The following is a 20,281-nucleotide window of genomic DNA, read 5'->3' as shown; positions in this document are numbered from 1 at the left end:
ACCTCATGTAGATTCCAGTCTGGCTCCGGCCAACTTCAGACTGAATGAGGTCTAATCAGGCAAAATAAATGGAAACACCTGTGATGTAGTGTGTAAGAGCTCCCTGGACAAAATCCCCTAAACTAACACAAATTTGGCGTGCATCATGTGGGACTCTCTTCTTTGAAGCGAAAGGAAACGAGGCCACTATGCTCTTTGGTTCGTCATGCAGAAGGTAGAAGTCTCCATTTGGCAGAGAGTGAAGCTGTTAAATGCCTCCAGTACATATTTACAAAGCCCCTCGTCATCACCCAGTTCCGGCACTTTGACACAGCAATGATTATACTGTAGGTACAATGAGTAATCCCTCATTAATATTGTGTACACACGTGCTGCGGCTCACTAAGCTAGGAAATCAATGCACCTTAGCCTGAAGCAAGAACTGAGAGCTGTCCATCTGCCACGTACTCTCCATCTTGAAGGATTGTAACAGAAGTAAGAGATCCTGAAGCTTATTGACAGTAACTCAATACCCCCCAGGGCAAAACTAACTATATGTTTTATGAGCAGGGGCTTTGGTTTAAGAGACTGATCTCTGCTGGAGAAATCACAGCTCAGGTGATGCAGATCACGTTAGGTTGTTTGTTAATTTGAGGATAAGGAAGTCAAACCCCTCTGCATTCAAGATCCACTGGGAGAGAACCAAAGACTTAAATGGTTCAGAAGAAAATAAACACTTTCTCTCTAATTCTCCCTAAACCGTTGACAGGGCTTTTTCAGTCTTGCAACATTTAATGTTGATTTGAATTACAAATGCAGATGCACACTGCAAATATGTACTTTACCCAAAGCTCCCTATGGCTTTGAGTCGCTCTTTAAAGATTCATAAAGCATTTTCAGAGCCCATCTTCCCCACATTTAAGCACTCTAACTCCCAATAGAGATGGTAATATATTGTTCCAAATATTCTCATTGCAAGCTTGTTAGGGAGTTAAAATTACAATCGCTGAGGCGTAAAGACATTTTTGCAGTTACAGTCTTTCTGATTTGAGGCATAAGCAAAAAAATGTTTAAAAAAAAAACTTCAAACAACCAAGGCTCTGGAAATGCGTAATGTTGGCTCATGTAAGTCCAGTGAAGCGTGATCCTGGAGCAGCCATGAATGGCAGTAAAGATAACACCAGCAGGCTGAAATGGCGCTTCAGAGGTCTTCATTCTGTCCTTGGTACACAACTGGATCATCCTTTTGGACCCCTCTCGTTGCTTTACAGACACTGACACACATACAGTGAAGCGCACACGCCGAGTACTGCGGTTCCAACATGGTGACCCCTTGTTATCTGCTCCTCGCCAGCCTTGTTTGCATGGATCATCTGGAAACTCTATTTGTTGTGGCTGGTTTGGAGACACACTAAAGGGGTCAACAGACTGCAATGCACACCCTGACCCGCTGATGTTCTCCTCCGACGAAAAGGAGCCTCGGAACAATAAATTAAACAGATGGTGCGAAAGTTGAATTTCTTAACACGGAAGAATCAATAACTGTCGGCTTCATAACTGTGAACAGCTCTGGTATTGGGTCGTGAGCAGGAACGGGATCCACCGCTCTGTGGGGCGAAGAGTTATTGCTTTTGAATGGAACAAAAGGAGAAACCTTTCACAGCTAAGGATACACGTCTACATTTATGCAAAACCCATTTGGAAACTTTCACCTACAATGCTAGCTGTCCAGTGGATTTCCTGGTGGCAGTCTTTTCCTCCTGTTAACATTAGGACATTGTTCATTTATACTGCCAATATGGACAATTTTGGTGGCTCACCATCTAAATATATCTGAGTGGAAGGAACCTACAAAAAGCGGCCGCGTGTCTGTCTGCATTTTATTGTACAACCAATTAGAGGTGTGCTGTCGACATGAATTTGGACTATGAGCTCTCAAACGTTGTGCACAGGAAACCAGGAATGGAAAAGGTTTCCGTTGGAGAGTGCCCTGAATCTGCCTCTTCTGAGAGTTTCTTGTATCAATATTAATCGTTTGTTTGAGTTTTGTGGGAGACCTGAAAGAGCACAGTCATCACCTTTAGAAAGGTTTTAGGCTAAGCATTGATCGTGAGGACTTAGGTCTCACATTTAGGCTTTGAACACTTTTGATTGTGACATGAATTAGAAGAGTGACATTTTACAACAGCGGCAAAAAAGAATAAATAAATAAGACCGGACTGGACCATGAAGTTATCCTAAATGTATACACACGGGCCCTAAAATAATAAAAAATAGGATGAAGTAGGGTTTTAAACACTCCGCTCAAACTCCCAATTTACTTTCTTTATAAACTCTCTGCAACAAAAACTCACACTTCATATTCTATAAACAAAACTCAGTGACAAGTGTTAGCCCTTGAGCTTGATGAAGAGAAGGCAAGCTCGCAGAAAACCCTCATGAAAACATACGGAATACAGTACAACACATTTAGATGAGAAAAGAAATCATCTGAAAATAGCAAAATAATATTATTGGAGAGACTCTGTTAATGCTATAACAACACGTTGAAGAAATACTCAGAATACACTTTTTAAAAAAGCTGATGAATTCCAAATTCTGATTATTTATATTGTCTCCACATGGCTCTCAACATGGCGAGGGTTAACCGTGGTATCAGCGCTAACAGTGTTTACCTGAGGGGTCGGTCAGGGTGGCGCTGCTGTCGTCGTTTGGTACGAATTAAATTGTATTTAAGCAGAAGTAGAAATACTCTTCCACAAATAAAGTACTGCATTGGAAATATTACATAAGTAAATGTGCAAAAGTATGAGATTAAAAACACACTTAAAGTACAAAAAATAAAGTACTCACTATACAGGATGGCCAATTTCAGAATAATTGAATTTGATATAATTAGATTTGAAGGAATATGGATGCATTGTGTTTATTACTTTAATGTAAACAATGGGTTAATTTTAAAACTTGATATACTGCTAGCTTCTGAATGTTCCCTCATCTTACCCTACAGTAGCACATGTGATTGTAATTGTTGATAGCATTTTGCAAAGTTACTAATAAATGAATTATACATAATTGTAATGGAGTAAAAAAAAAACACGTCTGAGCTGTAATGGAGAAGTATAAAGTGGCAGAAAATAGAAATACTCAAGGAAAGTACAAGTACCTCACAAATGTAAGTAGAGCACTTGAATAAATGTACTTAGTGACCTTCCACCACTGGCTGAAACCTCCTAAAAACAAAACCACAACGCAGGTTAAGACCACATGTGTCCGCAGTAACACCACAACACGCGGCATGCTGCTGCATTAACCTCGTGTCACACCGTATTAACGCCGCGGAAGCCCCGACTGCTCCATCAGCCTACTGTGTCATGTCCTCCCTCTCTCCCTCCCTCCGGTTCCTCCCGGCAGCAGTCAGCATCTCTCCAGCAGCGGACTCAAGGACTTGAGCTCCCACCGCGACGCGCAACAGAAGGCGCTCGCTCACGACACCGGACCGTACGCGCGCGGGACAACTTTACTCACATCGTTACGCATGGCTCTGGCTTTGCGCAAGAGCGACACTGTGGAAGAAACTGCCGGGATTTTTGGAAAATAAGACGCGGCAATAAGCAAACTGAAAGACAATTTGAGGATTTCTTTTCATGACATTAATCTCCTTGTGCCAATAATGATCTCTAGGAGCGTTACAGGATATCCTCTTCTCGCCGTGTAATCATACAGCTGGAGGCTACGTGGAGGTCCGACGCTTTATCTGAAATTCTCATTTCACACAGAGATGGATCTGTGGGGAGTTTATCTGTTTCACCTCATAACTTTGGGTAAGTGAAGACTTGTCTTTGAAAGGATAAATAAATGTAGCAGTTGTTGGAATGATGCGTCTTCATCAGTGGAAGAACACAATCAAACCTGCTCCCTTATAGTTTGTTTAATCTCATCAAATGAATCAAACACAAGGACTTTATCGGTCGTTTCTTCCATAAATCTTTGGAAAGAAAAACTAAAAACGTAAAAAAACAAAACGCACTTTGTATAATTTCATTATTTTACGTTGAATAATAATGTAAGTGCGCGGGTTTCAGAGATCAGCTGGGTTGTACAGCATGTGTTGTGCAAAAAAAAGAGGGGAAAAAAGAGGTTTACGTGCTTATGTGTGTGCACGTGTGCGTGCTTGATTGTGTGCATGTATGTGTCTGAGTGAGCAAAAACTGCCCCAAAAAACGCTCCCTTTTTTTCCATGGGGGTCAGTAAGTGGATTATATTTTTGTGTTATGCATATTTACTCACTGCAGTATCCCACGTCCAAATTTTAGGTAGGCAGTGTTGCATCATAAAATATTTATCATATATTACATTTCCACCCATACATTGAACATTATATGGATTAAAAGTTTCATATGACACTTGTTTTATTGTTTAATCCCGTAAACCCAGAACAGCGAGCATCCCCAGCAGTACACCAGTCAGTGCAGTGTCACTGAGCTACCTCCTCTTCATGCAATTGAGCAAATCTGGAATATTGATTTTTGTGGCAACGATCCACAGGCTTAAGAGAGGAGAGCTGCCTGTTGTTGGCTCACAATGTCTCTTTGTCACCATACACACATGTGTCAATCCTGCCGCCACTGTCATAACTGCTAATATAATTATACCCACGCCAATGACCAAGGCACCAAGCTACGATCATTCTCCTTTTAATTAGCACCAACTTTCCTTCTCAACAAAGGCAGGAATATGCATTATATCTCAACCCTTGATTCATTAATATCCTATTTGGAGGTCTTAATTAAAGGAACGAATACCGTAAGAAATGTTGAATGGAAAAGAATGCAGTCGGCTTTCTGAATCAGCTTTTCTCTCTGTAATGACGTTTGATGGTGACATTTATTTGGTATGATTTGGCTGTAATGGCAGATTAGAGACAGACAGGGACAGTGTTTTATTCTCCAGCCATATGCCTGGAAACAACTCAAGTCTCTGGGCTTGCTTTTGCAAACCTGCACATTTAAATATATGTAATAAACACAGCAGTATTAATTGAGTCAAGACACATTACTGACAAACCAGATGCTGATTCTAGGCAGTTTAGCCATCTGCTCGAATCAATTAGCCAACACCAAACTGCGAAAGGTCAGAAACTGTTTGGATGACTCAACCTTTTTATGTGGCATTCTGGGTTGTTTCTGTGACTTCCAAGGCTCAATGTGGACTGAAAACCAAACTCATACATTATCCAGCTCCCCGGCCTGCTACTGCCAACACAGAGGGATCTCAAAATCACCACCATTTTCTAGAAAGAGATGGAGGGAAAAAAAGAAAACATCATGGACCTTATTTTTCAGCTTCGAGTAGTGGATATTAGAGGGCATTGTTGGACCATTTACTGGCTTGTTGCAACATTTAAACATTTTCTCTTTGGTTATTTGTGCTCATTATTTACTTGTCAAAGTTTACTTTTCAGAAAAGCAAATTAACATCTAATTTTATTTTTGTAAGTATTCAAGATAGTTCGTCATTGTGGGGCCTTTGTCCAACGCAGATGCCAACATTATACAACGGTTACATTTACGTCATCAGTTTTTCTATTCAAAATGATGTCATAAGCATCCCAGTCATGAAACCATAAAGACTGAAACATATGAGGTCATCAACTTGGGCTGGGAAATTCAAATGGGTATTTTTACACATTTTATAAACAAAGCATTTTATTTCTTTGTTTTATGAAGTAAGATTAATCCATGATGAAAATAATCTTCAATTGCTGCTTTTGAACATTTATACGGACGAGATAACGGTCGTAATGTTCCATCGATGCAAATCAACCAATAATTCTACAGCAGCATTGTTTGGTAAAGCTTGCTCATGTGATCCATGTTGGTCTCAGCGGAGACATGAACCTCCAGAAGTGAGGACAAAGACAATAATCTAGCAAACAATCAGTTTATACATTGAGTGGAGTTGGAACAAACTGAATTCCACGGTTGTGAAAAATAAAAATGAATCCCAGGCAAGTCCTTGACTGTCCCAAGCTTTGATCTTATCTAAAAGATGAATGTGCACCTGGACTCACATTGACAGATCCACATGCAGGCTCGAAATGACATAGAATTAAGCTCAACGTTGCAGTGTGAGTTTTTAAAAAAAATTTTTTTAAAAGGTAAGCATTTTCTTGCAGTATGAACTTATAATGGTGAAAAGGCATCACCGTCACATTGCGACCAATTTATATCAAATCCCAATTGTAGCGCAAGGTGATTGCATCTGAAATGAATGGGTCAAAGTGAAAGCTGAGGGGTGATCTCTAGTGGCACTCAAACTGGTCGGGGTTGCACTGAAACACCAGGAGCAGCTGACACGGAAATGGAAATTGGGTAATACCCCTTCTAATAATTACATTTTGTTTCTGATTAAGGCCTGCCACAGACTTTTAGTTTGTCTTCAGATGTTTTCTACTTTCACCTCCTTTCTCAACCAGAGATGCTTTTTAACTGCAACAGCGACCAGCTTCACCCCACCATCAAGCTATATTTTTGGATTTAATGGTTTTGACATTGTGGGATATGACCTGTGTCTTTAATGGAGACAGATAAGTACTGCCAAGCATGCTATTACCTAGCATATTGGCTGGCCTCTTGTAGGGGATTTGTCATGAATCTCATTTGAAGCAGGCAGTAGCCATGGCGGATATGCAGCCCATCACAAGCTGATGCTGTCTTCATGTATAGGTCATTCTGGTCCCAGTAAAATATTGATGTTATTGGAGAGAGGAGATAGTGTAACCTTGCTTATGGGAGTTTCACCAAAACATTCATCCCACTTTAAGGACAACACAATATGTATTTGCACCTTCATACTTGCTGTTGGTCAGGTTTAAATACTTGAATGTAAATGTGCCATGACTAATAGCATTTTATTGCATTTTTTAAAATTCATTTTCTCACCCCAAAAATAACGACTTTCTGTTTATTCTTTTCATATTTTTGTGGTTGAGTGGAGAAACAATGATGTCTGACATGGCTGTAAAACTAGTTTTCTTTAATTTGCCCGAACAAGTACCGAGAGATTAACTGATACTTACATTTCTTGATTTCTTGGTAACTGTATCCTGGAACATGTACTGTATAATTTGGACTGATTGGAGAGGAAATGTAGCCTGGCTCAACCTCATCGCCATCCACAGCCCTGATTTAAACAATCAGGGATTTAAACAAATGAATTGATGCGAAATGGCTACTCAGTCTGATTATCAGGCAAGGAAAGTGCAGGATCAATTGGTACTTTGCACATTCACCCATTCATTTCTGGCAGCCTCCTCTGTGGAAAGCTGTTCAGCTTGACAAAAAACTAAAAGCAGTCAAGCCTGCTAACATGTTATATAAGCATCCGTTAAATTAGATTATTTAAGAGTTAGGACAAAGGTACAGTCTCTACTAAGTGGGACAGTTAAACATTGAACATGTCATCGCTCACTGGTGGACACATGTAACACACACACACACACACACACACACCATTTCTAAATGACTTAAACTAATCTGTGGCATTTCTGAACTGACATTTCTCATGACATACACCGACTTCTCTGCATTAAGCTGATATGAACCAATACACGCTTCGCTGATATTCAGGTCTAGTACCTGGCTTAATCTTGAGTTTGTGCTTTTATATAAAAGGATTTTGAAGTGTGAATCTTTACCGTAAGTACAATTATATACTGTAGTAAAACAGGTGAGGAAACAAAGGAACATTTTATGGATTCTGGCATAAATAATAGCTGCAATAACGACTTAATGCATCCGTCCTAATGGAAATAAAACTATAAAGGATGCAAGTTTTCCATCTAAAACCTATCAATATATGTGAGTTACATTTATTTAATGCTGGCAGAGCTGGGAGTTAAAAGCTTTAGAGACACGATGGCTGTTCCACTTTTCCTGTGTGTACCCGCTTCTCCTGCCGTCTTCAGAGCCCTTCAGAACGGCTTTGTGATTAACAAGTGAGGTTTTAAAATCTGCTGTTGACCTGGAACATTGCCATACAGCTGATGTCAGTCAGTCTGAGGGCTCTGGCCTTTATTGGGAACTGTAATACATTTATAACATCATCATCTGCCTATAATAACTATAACAACTTCAAACAGTACATAAAGTTCAGGGTGAAAGCTGCTCACAGTTAAACGGTTTAAAAGACTGAGGCAAGTGGTGACATTGTCGGGCCTGCTGGGGGAGGGTTAAAGCCAAAGATGCAGCATTGATTAGGCGTGATGAATGTGGGTGAAAAATAAATTAGGCTGAGTGTAAAGCCCTAATCCATTATTGCAGTTTAGTGCCTCCAGTTATATCACTGTTACCTCATTACTAAATGTGTTTACATTTTAAGAATCATGTGATTGAAGGCACTGTTAGGACAAAATAACCAACAACAAGTAAAGGGGGAGACAAAGAATACGACGCTTGTCTATTTCACATTTATATTTCATGTCTTAAGAGGCTTAGTCGCTTAGTTTGCCAATACAAATAGGACAGACTCTAATTCAGAGTTACAATTATTGGTAGAAGCTGTAAAGACCGTATTGTCTAAACATTCATATTAATAGATTTTCATTATCTTGTCCAATTGTCTTCATGTCGGCAAATATTTTGAAAAAAATAACAATATATGGCCCTTCAAGATCAATTTTATTCTCATATTTTCACACACTTACGTTTCTGATCCAGAATATTCACATTTTGTTCAGTACTTCATGTTCACAAAATAATCTGAGCATGTACACATACATGTTATAAAAAACTTGCTAAAAACATGTAAGAAGACATTGAATGTAATGTGGAGTTAGACCGTTAAATTGTTTTCCATAAAATTGGGTTTAGGATGTTTTGGGCATGCAGGCATGGAGTCATCCTTAGCATAGCCCCTCCCCTAACACTTAATACAAACTAGATTGGATTATGTGTAGGCAATATGACCGCATTTAGAAAAAGATTTTTTGCAGCGATGGTCATTTCAATGTTCAAAAATTAAAAGGCAAGTCAAGTTTATTTGTGTATCACATTTCAACAACAAGGCAATTCAAAGTGCTTCACATAAAACCATTAAGAGCAAAACATGATGCAGATTAAGAAAACATTAAAACAGTTAAAATAAAATGAATAAAAGTTTAAATAAAAGGCAGTAGTGAGATGCAGCAATTGAGTCTGGTTCAATTAAAGGCAGCAGCAAACAGAAAAGTCTTCAATCTGGATTTAAAGGAGCTGAGGGTCTCAGCAGACCTGCAGCTTTCAGGAACCTTGTTCCAGATATGTGGAGCAGAAAAGTTGAACACAGCTTTTCCTAAAAGGGATCGTCCACTGAAGACATATAATCTAACCCCCTGGAGCATGCGCGTTAGCGTTCTGCTAACGGCCCCTGCAGCAGTGACATGGCCAGCAAGAAGTAACAGATATTCTGTATGTATGTAACAAGCAAGTGTTTTCTCTAAATTGATTTGTGGCGGCCTGCTCAACACTGACATGACTGCCACATGATTTATTTTATTTCACTACAGTGCCCATTGAGCATCATGTTATGTCCCACAATAAAACTTGATTGCCAACAGTTGGTTCACACATGTGCTCTCAATGTGTGTGTAATGATAATGTAAGCCGCCGCGGAACATGAAATGGCACATTGGGGTTTTCAAAACTATGTACATGGTTTATTAATATATAAATGTGAGGCACAAGCAATGCCTCTACATCACATGCTCATAGTTGCAGAATAACATCTTCCCTTAATTTGCCTTTTCCTCTAAATGTGTTTAAACAGAAGAAAACACTCAAGAAGCCGTAACTAATGTTATACTAAATTCTTCTTCTTACTTTGTTTGAGTAAGTCAGAAACCACTGACGACCGTCCTGCTGAGAGTCCTGTAGTTAAAGCTGGGTGAACAAGCAATCTCATCGGGAGATGCGTTGTTTTCGGAGACACACATGTCAATTTACCCAACAGTACATTTTGTTTTGTTTGATTAAAATTTGTTCTGTGAACTGCTGAGAAAGCAGTTGGTTTCCTCTTAGTCTAGTTGGGTAATGAGATGAAATAAATACAATTACAATGCTAACATTTACATGCAGTATCTGCTTCCACCAAACACCCTTTGGCTGTCACAACAGGAAACTCAATTATCATGTTTCAGTGTCCAAGATCTCCGGTGTGCTTCTCTGCTAAATATCAGCTGATGCTCTCTATCACACTGGTAGCCTGTGTTTAAAAGTGAGACAGGGAGAGACTGCAAACTCACTGTATCACTGCCTCTCAGATGGACGGGAAAAAAGTACCAGTGGTCATTATCTAAACTCAAGTGACAGTGATGCATTCACAGAATGGGCTTCCTTTAATCTCACTGGGTTCAAAACTGCTGTTGATGACCAAGTTTAAAGCGAAAAGGTGAACATGACACAGTACTTGTATAAGTAGGGCTCCTGATCAAGACTAAAAGCAGCATCCCCCTCTCCATTAGACCTGTTAGGCAATGTTTTTGAGGTTATGGATATACAGTGGCCTCTAAGGGCCAAACAGAGGCTCATTAACTCAGAGCCTGTCGGCGGTTATCCAAAGAGCAGGCACAGCCCCATTGTGACACCATTTCAAAACAGAGGGCTTAAGCTCCACTTCCTGCCCCCTTGTTGTATTTCTGGGACACTTCTAAATCTATTTGTAGGGAGCAAAGTTTCATGAAGATGGATGGAAGCAAATTTTGGAAGACTACATGCGACAAAAGGTGCAAAGACATATTTTCCGGTCTCCCTCCCCTAGTTAGCTCAGTGTGAAATGAATATTTTCATTGCCCACAAGCCCTGCAATACGGCCACTGACTGAGTGAGCATAATTGTATTTTATTTTCTAGACGGACAAACATCGGCGTGACATCAGCAATAAGCTGGAAACAACACTGCAGCTTTCTAGATATTGGTTATTCAGAGACACAGTCTTTAAAACAAATTAAAAGCAGATGTGTGTAAAATAACAGATTATTAGGATGTAATAACCTGAAGTCAATGTTGAACTTCTTTTTTAATAATAAAGGGACATTTTTGTTTCCTCTCTGACTTGCTGGCATTAATCACCACAGGGTTCAGACGGTAAAGTGACCTTTTGATGAACCAGTCATCTCTCCTGGTTTTTTCCCTCCAAACAGGAATGACTGCTGTTGATATTTCATTTCCTCCAATCCTATTTTCTCCTTTCCAATTTTCCTGTGGTAAAGATCTCCTGTTTCCACGGTGGTCAGCTTTTTGGGGAAACTTGTACAGCACTATTTACATCTGAAAAAAAAGGGAACATTTTTTGTATGATTTCCCATGTCTCTGGCGTAACTTATTTTCACCACTAACATTGACCCACCATGTTGGCTCGTAAGTTCTCAAAAGTCTTCAGCGATGTGAGCCCAAAACTGGAAAAACAGTCTGAAAAAAGTTCATAAATCGACATCAAAGCCAGAAAATGAACTTTGACAACAATACTGGCAAATGATGGATGCAGCATCCTGGAATCCTTGTGAACGCATCACAAGGCTTTATAACGGGCACGATGAATGCGTTTGTTTTTTTATATCTGTAGCTGTGCATGTGTACTATATGTTCTGTTATTATTTGATTAAAATAAGTGCAACCTCAATCTTTATGGTATTTAATTACGTTTCATTGTTTACATGCACAGGCAAGTGAATTACACTGCCGTTCAGCCAGTAAATGGTATAGTTTCTTATCAGCGTTTCCAGACTACACCATATACCAGCAGAGCTATGATGACACCAAGCAGTTTTTCACTGAAATTAATTTGGCATGTTTATGCCTAGGAGGAGCTCTTCAGTTAATCAAATCAGTGAAATCAGTTTGTGGCCTCATCCTAGCCACAATAAAAAAAGGAATGACTGGAAATGCGTGTTTGCACGATATAAATGTAATTATTGTCGAAACAAGAAATAGTATTAGTAAAATGAAATACGTGAGCTCGCAGCAATCCATGAAGCCTCAGGCTGTGTGTCCTCGCTCTTAACCACGTCACTCGTACGGAGTCCCCTCGTGGTATTGTCGTTACGACTGTGGAGCCAGGCAGGGGAACAGACATCGGATCTCACTGGAAGTTATGTAGAGGCTCGCCGAGGTGATAAAGTAATGCCAAAACGGATTTTTGCTAAGTATATTTCATTATTCAGAAGAACCACTCTGCAATAGAGAAACAAAATGAATCAAGGATAGTTTGTTTATACTGAAAAGCTCAATTTAAAAACGTATCAGTGCGTCGTCATCTGTGGTCACAACCACAAACACTTTTGGTTGATTTGTGTTTGACAACATGCTCATTTGGCAGTTTCCAGCTTTGCAATTTGAGCTTTTTTCTATTCTTATATTTATTTCATCAATATTATATTTATGTATCGTTCCAAAACTGTGGTGCAGTGGCTTATAAACCAGGAAGAATGTTCTGGGTTAAAATCCTGGTCCAGTTAGCATATTCTCCCTTCACTTCTGCACTGCATAACTGCCCCCAGATATGAATGTGACCTATCCAGAGCTGCTTTGCTTGCACAGAAGAGGTTAGAAGATAGACGGATGGATGAATTAGATTAATAGATGTAAAATGACATGAAAAGGAGAGCGATCCTTGGCCTGAATGTCTTGGAGTTTTGAGAGATGCTGCCCATGAGCAAACTAACACCTATGATTGGAAGTGTTCACTTTAACAGGCTCAGGTCTGAAAGCGTTTAAACATGTCTATTCATATCAGACTCAAGTGGCATTACACCACATGTGGCCTTTACGGTTCTTGTAGTGGAAATAAAGCATTGTGACATGTGGGCTGGTTGCAATAGCTGGCTTTAGATGGAATTTTGGATTTTCTTCCAGCCAATTTCTGGGGGAGACCTTTTTATACTTAACATGGATACAAGACTCGTTGGATTGACTGTAGACTGGAATGTCCATTTAATACAAACAGTGTATGCAATACAAACAGTGTATTAATCTGAGCAGTGAAAAGTACTGCAGAGCGTCTACGAATCTGTTTGCTTTGATCAGGTTATTCAATACATATTTGTGTCCTGTACATTGTGTTCCACCAAGCAACCTCAAGAGGGGATTAGTCAACCTGCTGTGCTGTATAACCTTGTAATGTAGAGATGATAGAGGTTGGACGGAGTGATTCCTCCAGTGTTCAAGGAAAGGAAACACGCCATTACCAAGGCAGCAGACAGGAACCGGCTGGAGGGCACCTGTCTGTGTGAGCTGCAGTGGATTTACAACATCTGCTCCATGCAGCAGAGGATGCCACCTCTGTTCACCGCTCCTCCATTAATTCTTTCAGACTACGGGGAACGAAGCAGCCAACAAATTGCCAATTGTGTGCACAAAAGATTCCCGTCTTACTTTCAGCTTAATGCTAATTATACTGAATATCAGGAAGATAAGTTATTCATTCTTTGTTCAGTTGTCAGGAATATTTGGTGTCTTCAACATTTGTTCAAAAGGCCAAAACTCACTAAAAACTGTAATTGACGTGCCTCTTTTGAAGCACTCCTATGGGGCACTGCAGGCATCAGATTTGAGATGCCAACAACCCAGAACAGGGAAATGTTGTGACCTACATCATATTTTGTATATTATAATACCCTTTAGGCTTTTTGGATCACTTTGTTGGAGTTGTTGCGACTACAAAAACACTCAGTTGTCCAGTGGTGTCACAGAGTGAAGCTCCTCTTTACCTCATTAACGCTCTGAGCACAGCCACCGTCCTGCAGAGAGCACACGTTTGTTTTTTTATCAACCTTAAAACTGCAAACACAATTAAAGCAATGCATTTCTTTAATAAAATAGGATCTGATGGGAAAACATTCTCAGCTTTTAATTTCTTTTAGCTCTTTCCAAACAGATTCACCAGCTGCAGAAAAACAGCTGTGGACGTTGGAAATTCATGTGACGCTCCATAATAGAAACTAGGCTGGAGTTGCGCTTTCAATACATTTGTAAGCTTCTTATCGGAACGTTATTGGAGATTTGTAAGCTGTATTATGTTCACATGTGGTTTGGAAACCTCTGTGAGCATGTTCTACATCCACAACTTTCATCGACATGGCGGTACTTCGCATGTCTCATTAACAGCCAGTGTGTGATGAGAAGTTGGCCCCGCTTGTAGAGGCCTTTGACTCTGTCACCGTTTGGTCGATCCGAATCCCATCCACTCTCCATGCCTTGTTAGGTCCTAATTAATTGGATCAAGAGAATGCCACTAAGCGTTTGACAGCCCCATGTGAGTGATAACTGTGAAACCAGAGCCACATTCCCATGGATATGCCTCTGGAGAAGAATCACTCCGTATTAGGCCCATTGACTCTCTGCCACACGCGTCCTGTGGGATTCAACACTGCTGCTGTGATGAGGTGCAGCGAGACCCTGCTTTAAAAAGCTGCAGTGGGTTTGGAAGTTATTTTATGAGGTTCTGTGTCATGATAGGTATATATATATATACATATATATATATATGCACAATGGTGAGCATAATGGGATACAACTTTAACATGTGTTCAAAACATTTTCTTAAAGTCACACCCTAGTTTGATACACTACATGATTGGTTGGTTTCTGCAATACAAATTCAATGTATTTACATTCAGTACACTTTATATAATAGTTGTTTTATTGTTTGTGGCCCAGTCCGCCATTGTCAAGCTGGACTCAGATTGCCTTCACACACATGTGGGATTCACTGGAAACCATGCCTTTTCCTTTTCTCTCATTGATATCAGTCTCTCCTCACGTCGTACCACATCTGTATTAAGATACTGCTGATGAACCCTGCGCTGCTGGCTGGTGGCTTTTATTGTGAATGAGTCACAGGAAACGCTACACATTCGTCACAGTGGTTAGCTCAAACCACGATTGTTCGTTCAGACTGCGTTTGCAACAGTTATTATCGTGTCTCTGTTTGTGTGTCTTTATTTTGCAAGTGAGTGACGAAAGCGCGGCCACAGTGAGCTGTTAGATGACGGGTTAACTCCTCAGTAAGCTGACTGACATTGTACTGATGTGTTGAGAACTACCCACACCGTGCATGCAGCATGACTCTGGATTGTGGTTGCCCAATTATTGACTGCCTTTTCCCTTATCAAAGCAGTGGAAATTAGTTTGGTCGCACTGTTAACTATCTTCTGTACATTTCCTACAAAAGTAGTTTGATCTAAAAGCTTAAAAGCAGAACTTGACACTTAAGATAACAATTTATCGGATACTTATCTGCTGCCAAACAAAAGCAATACAACTTTTTATGAAGATGAAATCTACAATGAATGGAGGCTTTGTTGACATCCTGTGTGTCATAAGCAATGAGCCATACTATAGATAGGCATACGTACTGTCTGATGGCCTAATAAACAAAATGAAGAACTAAGGTCCGGTCGCTCGCCAGTTCAGAACAATTTGATACGACTACGAGTCTGGGGCTGTAACGGACGTTTCTTTAGCCAGTGCTCAATAATGCAGTGTAAAAGAAAAGTCGAGAAATCTTTGGCAGCATTGTCTGTTTGGGGTGTTGATCCATTGCCTCACAGTTCCACGGTTGCTGCACACATTCATGCCCTTCTAACCTGGAAGTAACACCTGTTTGGGGTTATGGAAACAAAAAATGAAGATGTTGTGCAAAACAAAAGGTCGGGTGGAAGCTGATGTTGCTCTCTTGAAGTCAATACAAGACCACAAGCCTATTTAAGCCCAGTCTTAGAAAACAAAGGTCGTTTCAAGACTAATATCTCGCTTCAAGTATCTTTTGCATGCCGTTGGAAAGGTTATGCAGAGCCACAAGACAAAAGAATACACACTGGACGAACGAACACTTCTTGGACTAATTGTAATCAGGAGCTTATCTGCAGAGCACGTCTACGTCTCTCGGGGAAATTACTGTAGACATGTTATTATTTTATGGTATTTCTTGAAATTATAACAGAGCAATCTTTTGGGAAATGGCACCACTGAGGTCGGTTTGACATTTTCAAGTTCGAATATTGTACGTTTAGATAAACTGTTAATTACTATTCTCAGGTCAATTTATGGGTTTAATTTCATCCATTTTTATCTTTCGACATTCAGTCGAGTCATCCTTGAGGCTGGACTTTCAGGGGAGAAGTCTATTTTTTGATCAAGCAGGTTAATCACATTAATGTGCCAATACACATTCATTTTTAAACAGATTAACACACCAGGAATCCTTGAACAGGCAGCTGTGAGGTGACTTACGTAGCATTACATATGAGCGAGCCTTGACAGTCTTGGTATTCAGGGGCAAAGGAAAGTAAGGAAAACAATCTATGTGATTATCATACAAATGGCAGTGCAGCACATAACAAAATCGAACCGTGTAACCTACTGCCGGTGAATAGGTGCACAGGCTTCACCCTGTTACATCAGCAACAGCTACAGCTCTACTATACTTCTTCTTATATTGTCATTTCCATTATTTTCCCTTACATTCAATGAATTCATATAGATCACATAAGAAGTGGGTCTACTCAATGTGTGTTGGACTCATGAAAGCAGCTACGGCGATTTCATCTCTGGTTGTCAACGTTTACAAAGACCCAGTCTGCAGTGTCATTGTATCCACTTTCCTCGCTGAAACCTTAAATTACACGAAAATACATTGAACAATAATCTTTCTCGACTTGTTTTTGACAGCAGTTGGTTGAATGACATTAACAGTTGATATCAAATTAATTTCCTTCCCTGATAAAAGAGCAGTTCACCACATCCGACCTTGGGCAGCTGGTTTTCAAAGTAACTTTCCCCCACTGACTGACTTCCCCACTGTCAGTTCATGAACTGACTTTCCATTTCAAAATGTTCTCATGATACTTCCACGATGATTGACTCACAGCGGTCTCCTAATGTAACTTTCTTTGTTTCAGTTCGAAACAAAAAAAAGGACTCAGAACCCCAAACTGAATGCATTTCTGTTGCAAATTACTCCGTTTTCTAGCCTTTTGCCGCTAGTAGCGGTGCAAATAGAAAACCTCCCAGGGCCAGGCAGGAACCCACTGGGCCATTTTGTTTAACCACGCTTCAAGATAAAACACGAGGGAGGCATTTCTGTCAATTACAATTGTCGTGCATTTGCCTTTACACTTCCAACTGCTTTGTCGTTAGTTTCTGCCTGCGTCACCTTTCAAAGGTTTACCTCCATGCTCCAGATGCAAAGGAGACAGCACCCTTTCACACAAAGCGCAGCATTGGCTGGATTACTGGCCCCGCAGAGAGGTTGCCGTAGCCGTGCGTCACTACATTGACCCAACTGACATCGTCTATAGAGAAAATGAATGGGAGTTTGACTTCTGGAAGCGAGGGCACCTCGAATCACTCCTACAATCTTGCAACGCGAGACAACGCCGCAAAAACAAAAGCCACAAAAACAAAAGCCACAAAAACAAAGCAACCATACTGTGTATACACAATATAATTTGTTATGTTTAATTATATTTTTTGTTGTAGGTGGTGTTAAATATGTTATAAATTGCAAATGCATAAAAGCTTATATTAATTTAGTCACACAGCTTGTTAGTCGGTCTCTAAACGGTTTAGAATCTTTACCATTACTTTCACAGAAACACAGTAAACATGGTTAATCACGTCTCTTATTCAATTATACTTTAACTTTGGTCATGTTTGGCCATACAAGCTATGATCCAGGCAGTGAGTAATGATGAACTTCAGAGATGAAATTAATGAGGACATTCTTAAGGTTTATTGCCAGTGGAAGTTAAATTGAAGTGACTGAAAAAGAAAATTACAATCACGTCCTGCACAGCGTTGCTGTTGGTACAAACTGTGACAGAAATGTCTGATGGGTTTCGGTCTGAATAATGGATAGCTGTTGAGACTCAGCTGTTTCTGTAACAGTAAACAGAGGATGAAGCTATAGAAGTTAGCGTTACAAATGTTCCCCAGAAGATTTGAATAGAAATAAACACGAGAGAGAGAGAGAGAGAGAGAGAGAGAGAGAGAGAGAGAGAGAAAGAGAGAGAGAGAGAGAGACTGCAATTAGAGATGTCAAAATAACAGAAATGTTTAGTCAATAAACACCACTGAAATTCCACAATATTAGAATACAAAAAACAATTACACACATTGTGCAATTAAAATACACAAACATCATGAACAGACAGTTTAGCAGATCATCTTTAAAACATGCAAAGCCACATGCTGTTTGAGTCGCACCTGTGACATGAGAGCATCACTGTGATCCTAACCTGTGTATCCCTACTTGTTTTTTAACATAGCTCAACACCAACTGACTGTAACTTGAATATATCACCAATGGTGTGAACTCTGAACATGACAAGTAGCCAGGTTTCAGATCCTTGAGGGATGACGACAGGACAAACTGACAGTTGACTAGAAATTGCTTGTTTGGAAATTGCTGGTGTCGAGCTTGGCACTCCAAATGCCTTTTGGTTTCTTTTATCCCAGTGTGACCTTTCATTAGAGTCTTTAAAACAATGAATCAAAGAAGCTGTGTAACTGAGGCACGGCAGACCACTATTGTAGTCCCACGGGTCCTGCATGATTGACAGAGTCCTGTGTGCTGAAGTTTATCCTAATAGGCTAACATCTGCTCACGCTGACCCACATTTCACTTTTTGTCATCTTAATGTCGACTCTGGGTGAATGATAATTTTCCTGCACTGATATTCTTTTAAAAAAAAAAGTGGTTTCAATGTATGTGCGAAGACGGCAATTACAGATAACGGAGGCAAATGGAGACACAAAATCAAACGGAGACTTAAAATGTGAAAGGCAGTGCTGCTTTATAAAGGCAATGCAACCACACACTGAGATAACTTACAGCTAAAACAGACCAGACAATTGTTTCACACCACGAGGACCCATACAGTTGAAAAAGACAGCAAAAGCCCTGAGATTTATTACCTTAAAAAATAAATAACATTATGGAAATTTCCATATTGCAACTCTTTATCGCAGTGGAGGCAATCAGCTGAAATGCCCGATCTCGAGATTCATGTGTGAGTTCTTCTCATCGCGGCCGCTTCTGCGGTATTACAACACAACAGACGGGTCTGGAGGCATGCTGGGAGTCTGAGCGGCACAGAGGACTCTGCTGTTAAAGAGTCTCATCAGTAAAAGTGCCCATCAATCATCATATTGGAATGTGGCCCCTCCCCACTCTTGTAATGACTCTTGAGCGACAGCAACAGCTGGCAGGTATTATGGTCTTGCTACAACATCAGACCCGACAGAAGGTTAACACTTAATCACTTTAAGGCAGCACGGCTACCGTTCCGTAAATATTCTCCATTTTATTCGCGTGAGCGCCGGGAAAGGGCCACAAGGCACGGCATTGTTCCTCTCCGAAGGACAAGCGGCGAAGCTACACTTTATCCACTCAGGTTCAGTATTTGCGCTGTGTTTCGAAACCCTATATTTGAGGAGGCCCATCATTAGTACGCCCTGTTTGGCTGGCACCAGTCCTGCTCAGCGGTGCAGACAGACCGCCAGCACTTTCACACCGAGGGAAAAACACGATGTGTCATGCTCTCCCCGTCTGCAAGCAAAGGACGATCTGCTGATAAGTTAATTGCAACCATTACACACCAATAGCCGAGGCACTCATAATGTCGCATTTTCCAAGTGAAGATAAAGCAGTATTTGTTGTGTGACATTGAGACTGAACTTGACAGACCTTTCGCACCGACATACAAATTGGCCTGTGTACACACACATACAGAGAAAGAGAGAGAACTTAACTACTTTGCTCCTAAGTAATCACAGCCTGGGAAAATTAATTGAATTGAAGTTCTCCGACTTTCTGTATAAAATGTTGAGTCGGGGGGACAGAGTCATTCCACCACGGAGACGGCACAAATCTGTTGGAAAACAACAGCCGGTATGACGTGATGGCTGCAAAGTTTTTCTAACCACAGGGACATTTACAAAGAAAACACAAACAGCGGCTATCCTACAGCGACCAAGAATGACACCCACTTTGGGACTCGACGAGGTCACGCAGCTCCTCACCCACTGAGCAGAGGAGCTCAACCCACAGTTATTGTTTAGTATGCATGTCGCTGCCCGATGTGTATTATTTTACATCACACCCGCACCAACGCTGTTGAGTCTCACCGTCTCACCTCTTGTGCTCCTGTGATGGCGGCGTGCTATCTGAAATCACACACTGAGGGAGAACAGTATGCTGCCATTGTTCGGTTTAGTCTGAAAAAAGCAAAGTCGGAGGAACAACTTATTAACTTTACGAGTGT

The 20,281-nt window shown here is 40.5% G+C and overlaps 1 protein-coding gene across 1 annotated transcript in view; it reads left to right on the top strand.

Annotated features, from left to right (window-relative positions):
• Positions 1-3,521: 3,521 nt before the first annotated feature.
• Positions 3,522-20,281, top strand: part of gfra4b (GDNF family receptor alpha 4b) — a 37,183-nt gene continuing 20,423 nt past the window's right edge. Inside the window, exon 1 of the mRNA XM_068584483.1 lies at positions 3,522-3,803. Within this exon, the coding sequence (XP_068440584.1) occupies positions 3,761-3,803 (43 nt within the window). The 5' untranslated portion in view covers positions 3,522-3,760. The remainder of the gene's footprint in view (positions 3,804-20,281) is intronic.

Source organism: Clinocottus analis, unplaced genomic scaffold, assembly GCF_023055335.1.
Source record: "Clinocottus analis isolate CAN_PGR_092001 unplaced genomic scaffold, fCliAna1.0.p SCAF_10, whole genome shotgun sequence".
Lineage (NCBI taxonomy): Eukaryota > Metazoa > Chordata > Actinopteri > Perciformes > Cottidae > Clinocottus > Clinocottus analis.
This window is presented reverse-complemented; position numbering and strand designations above follow the sequence as displayed.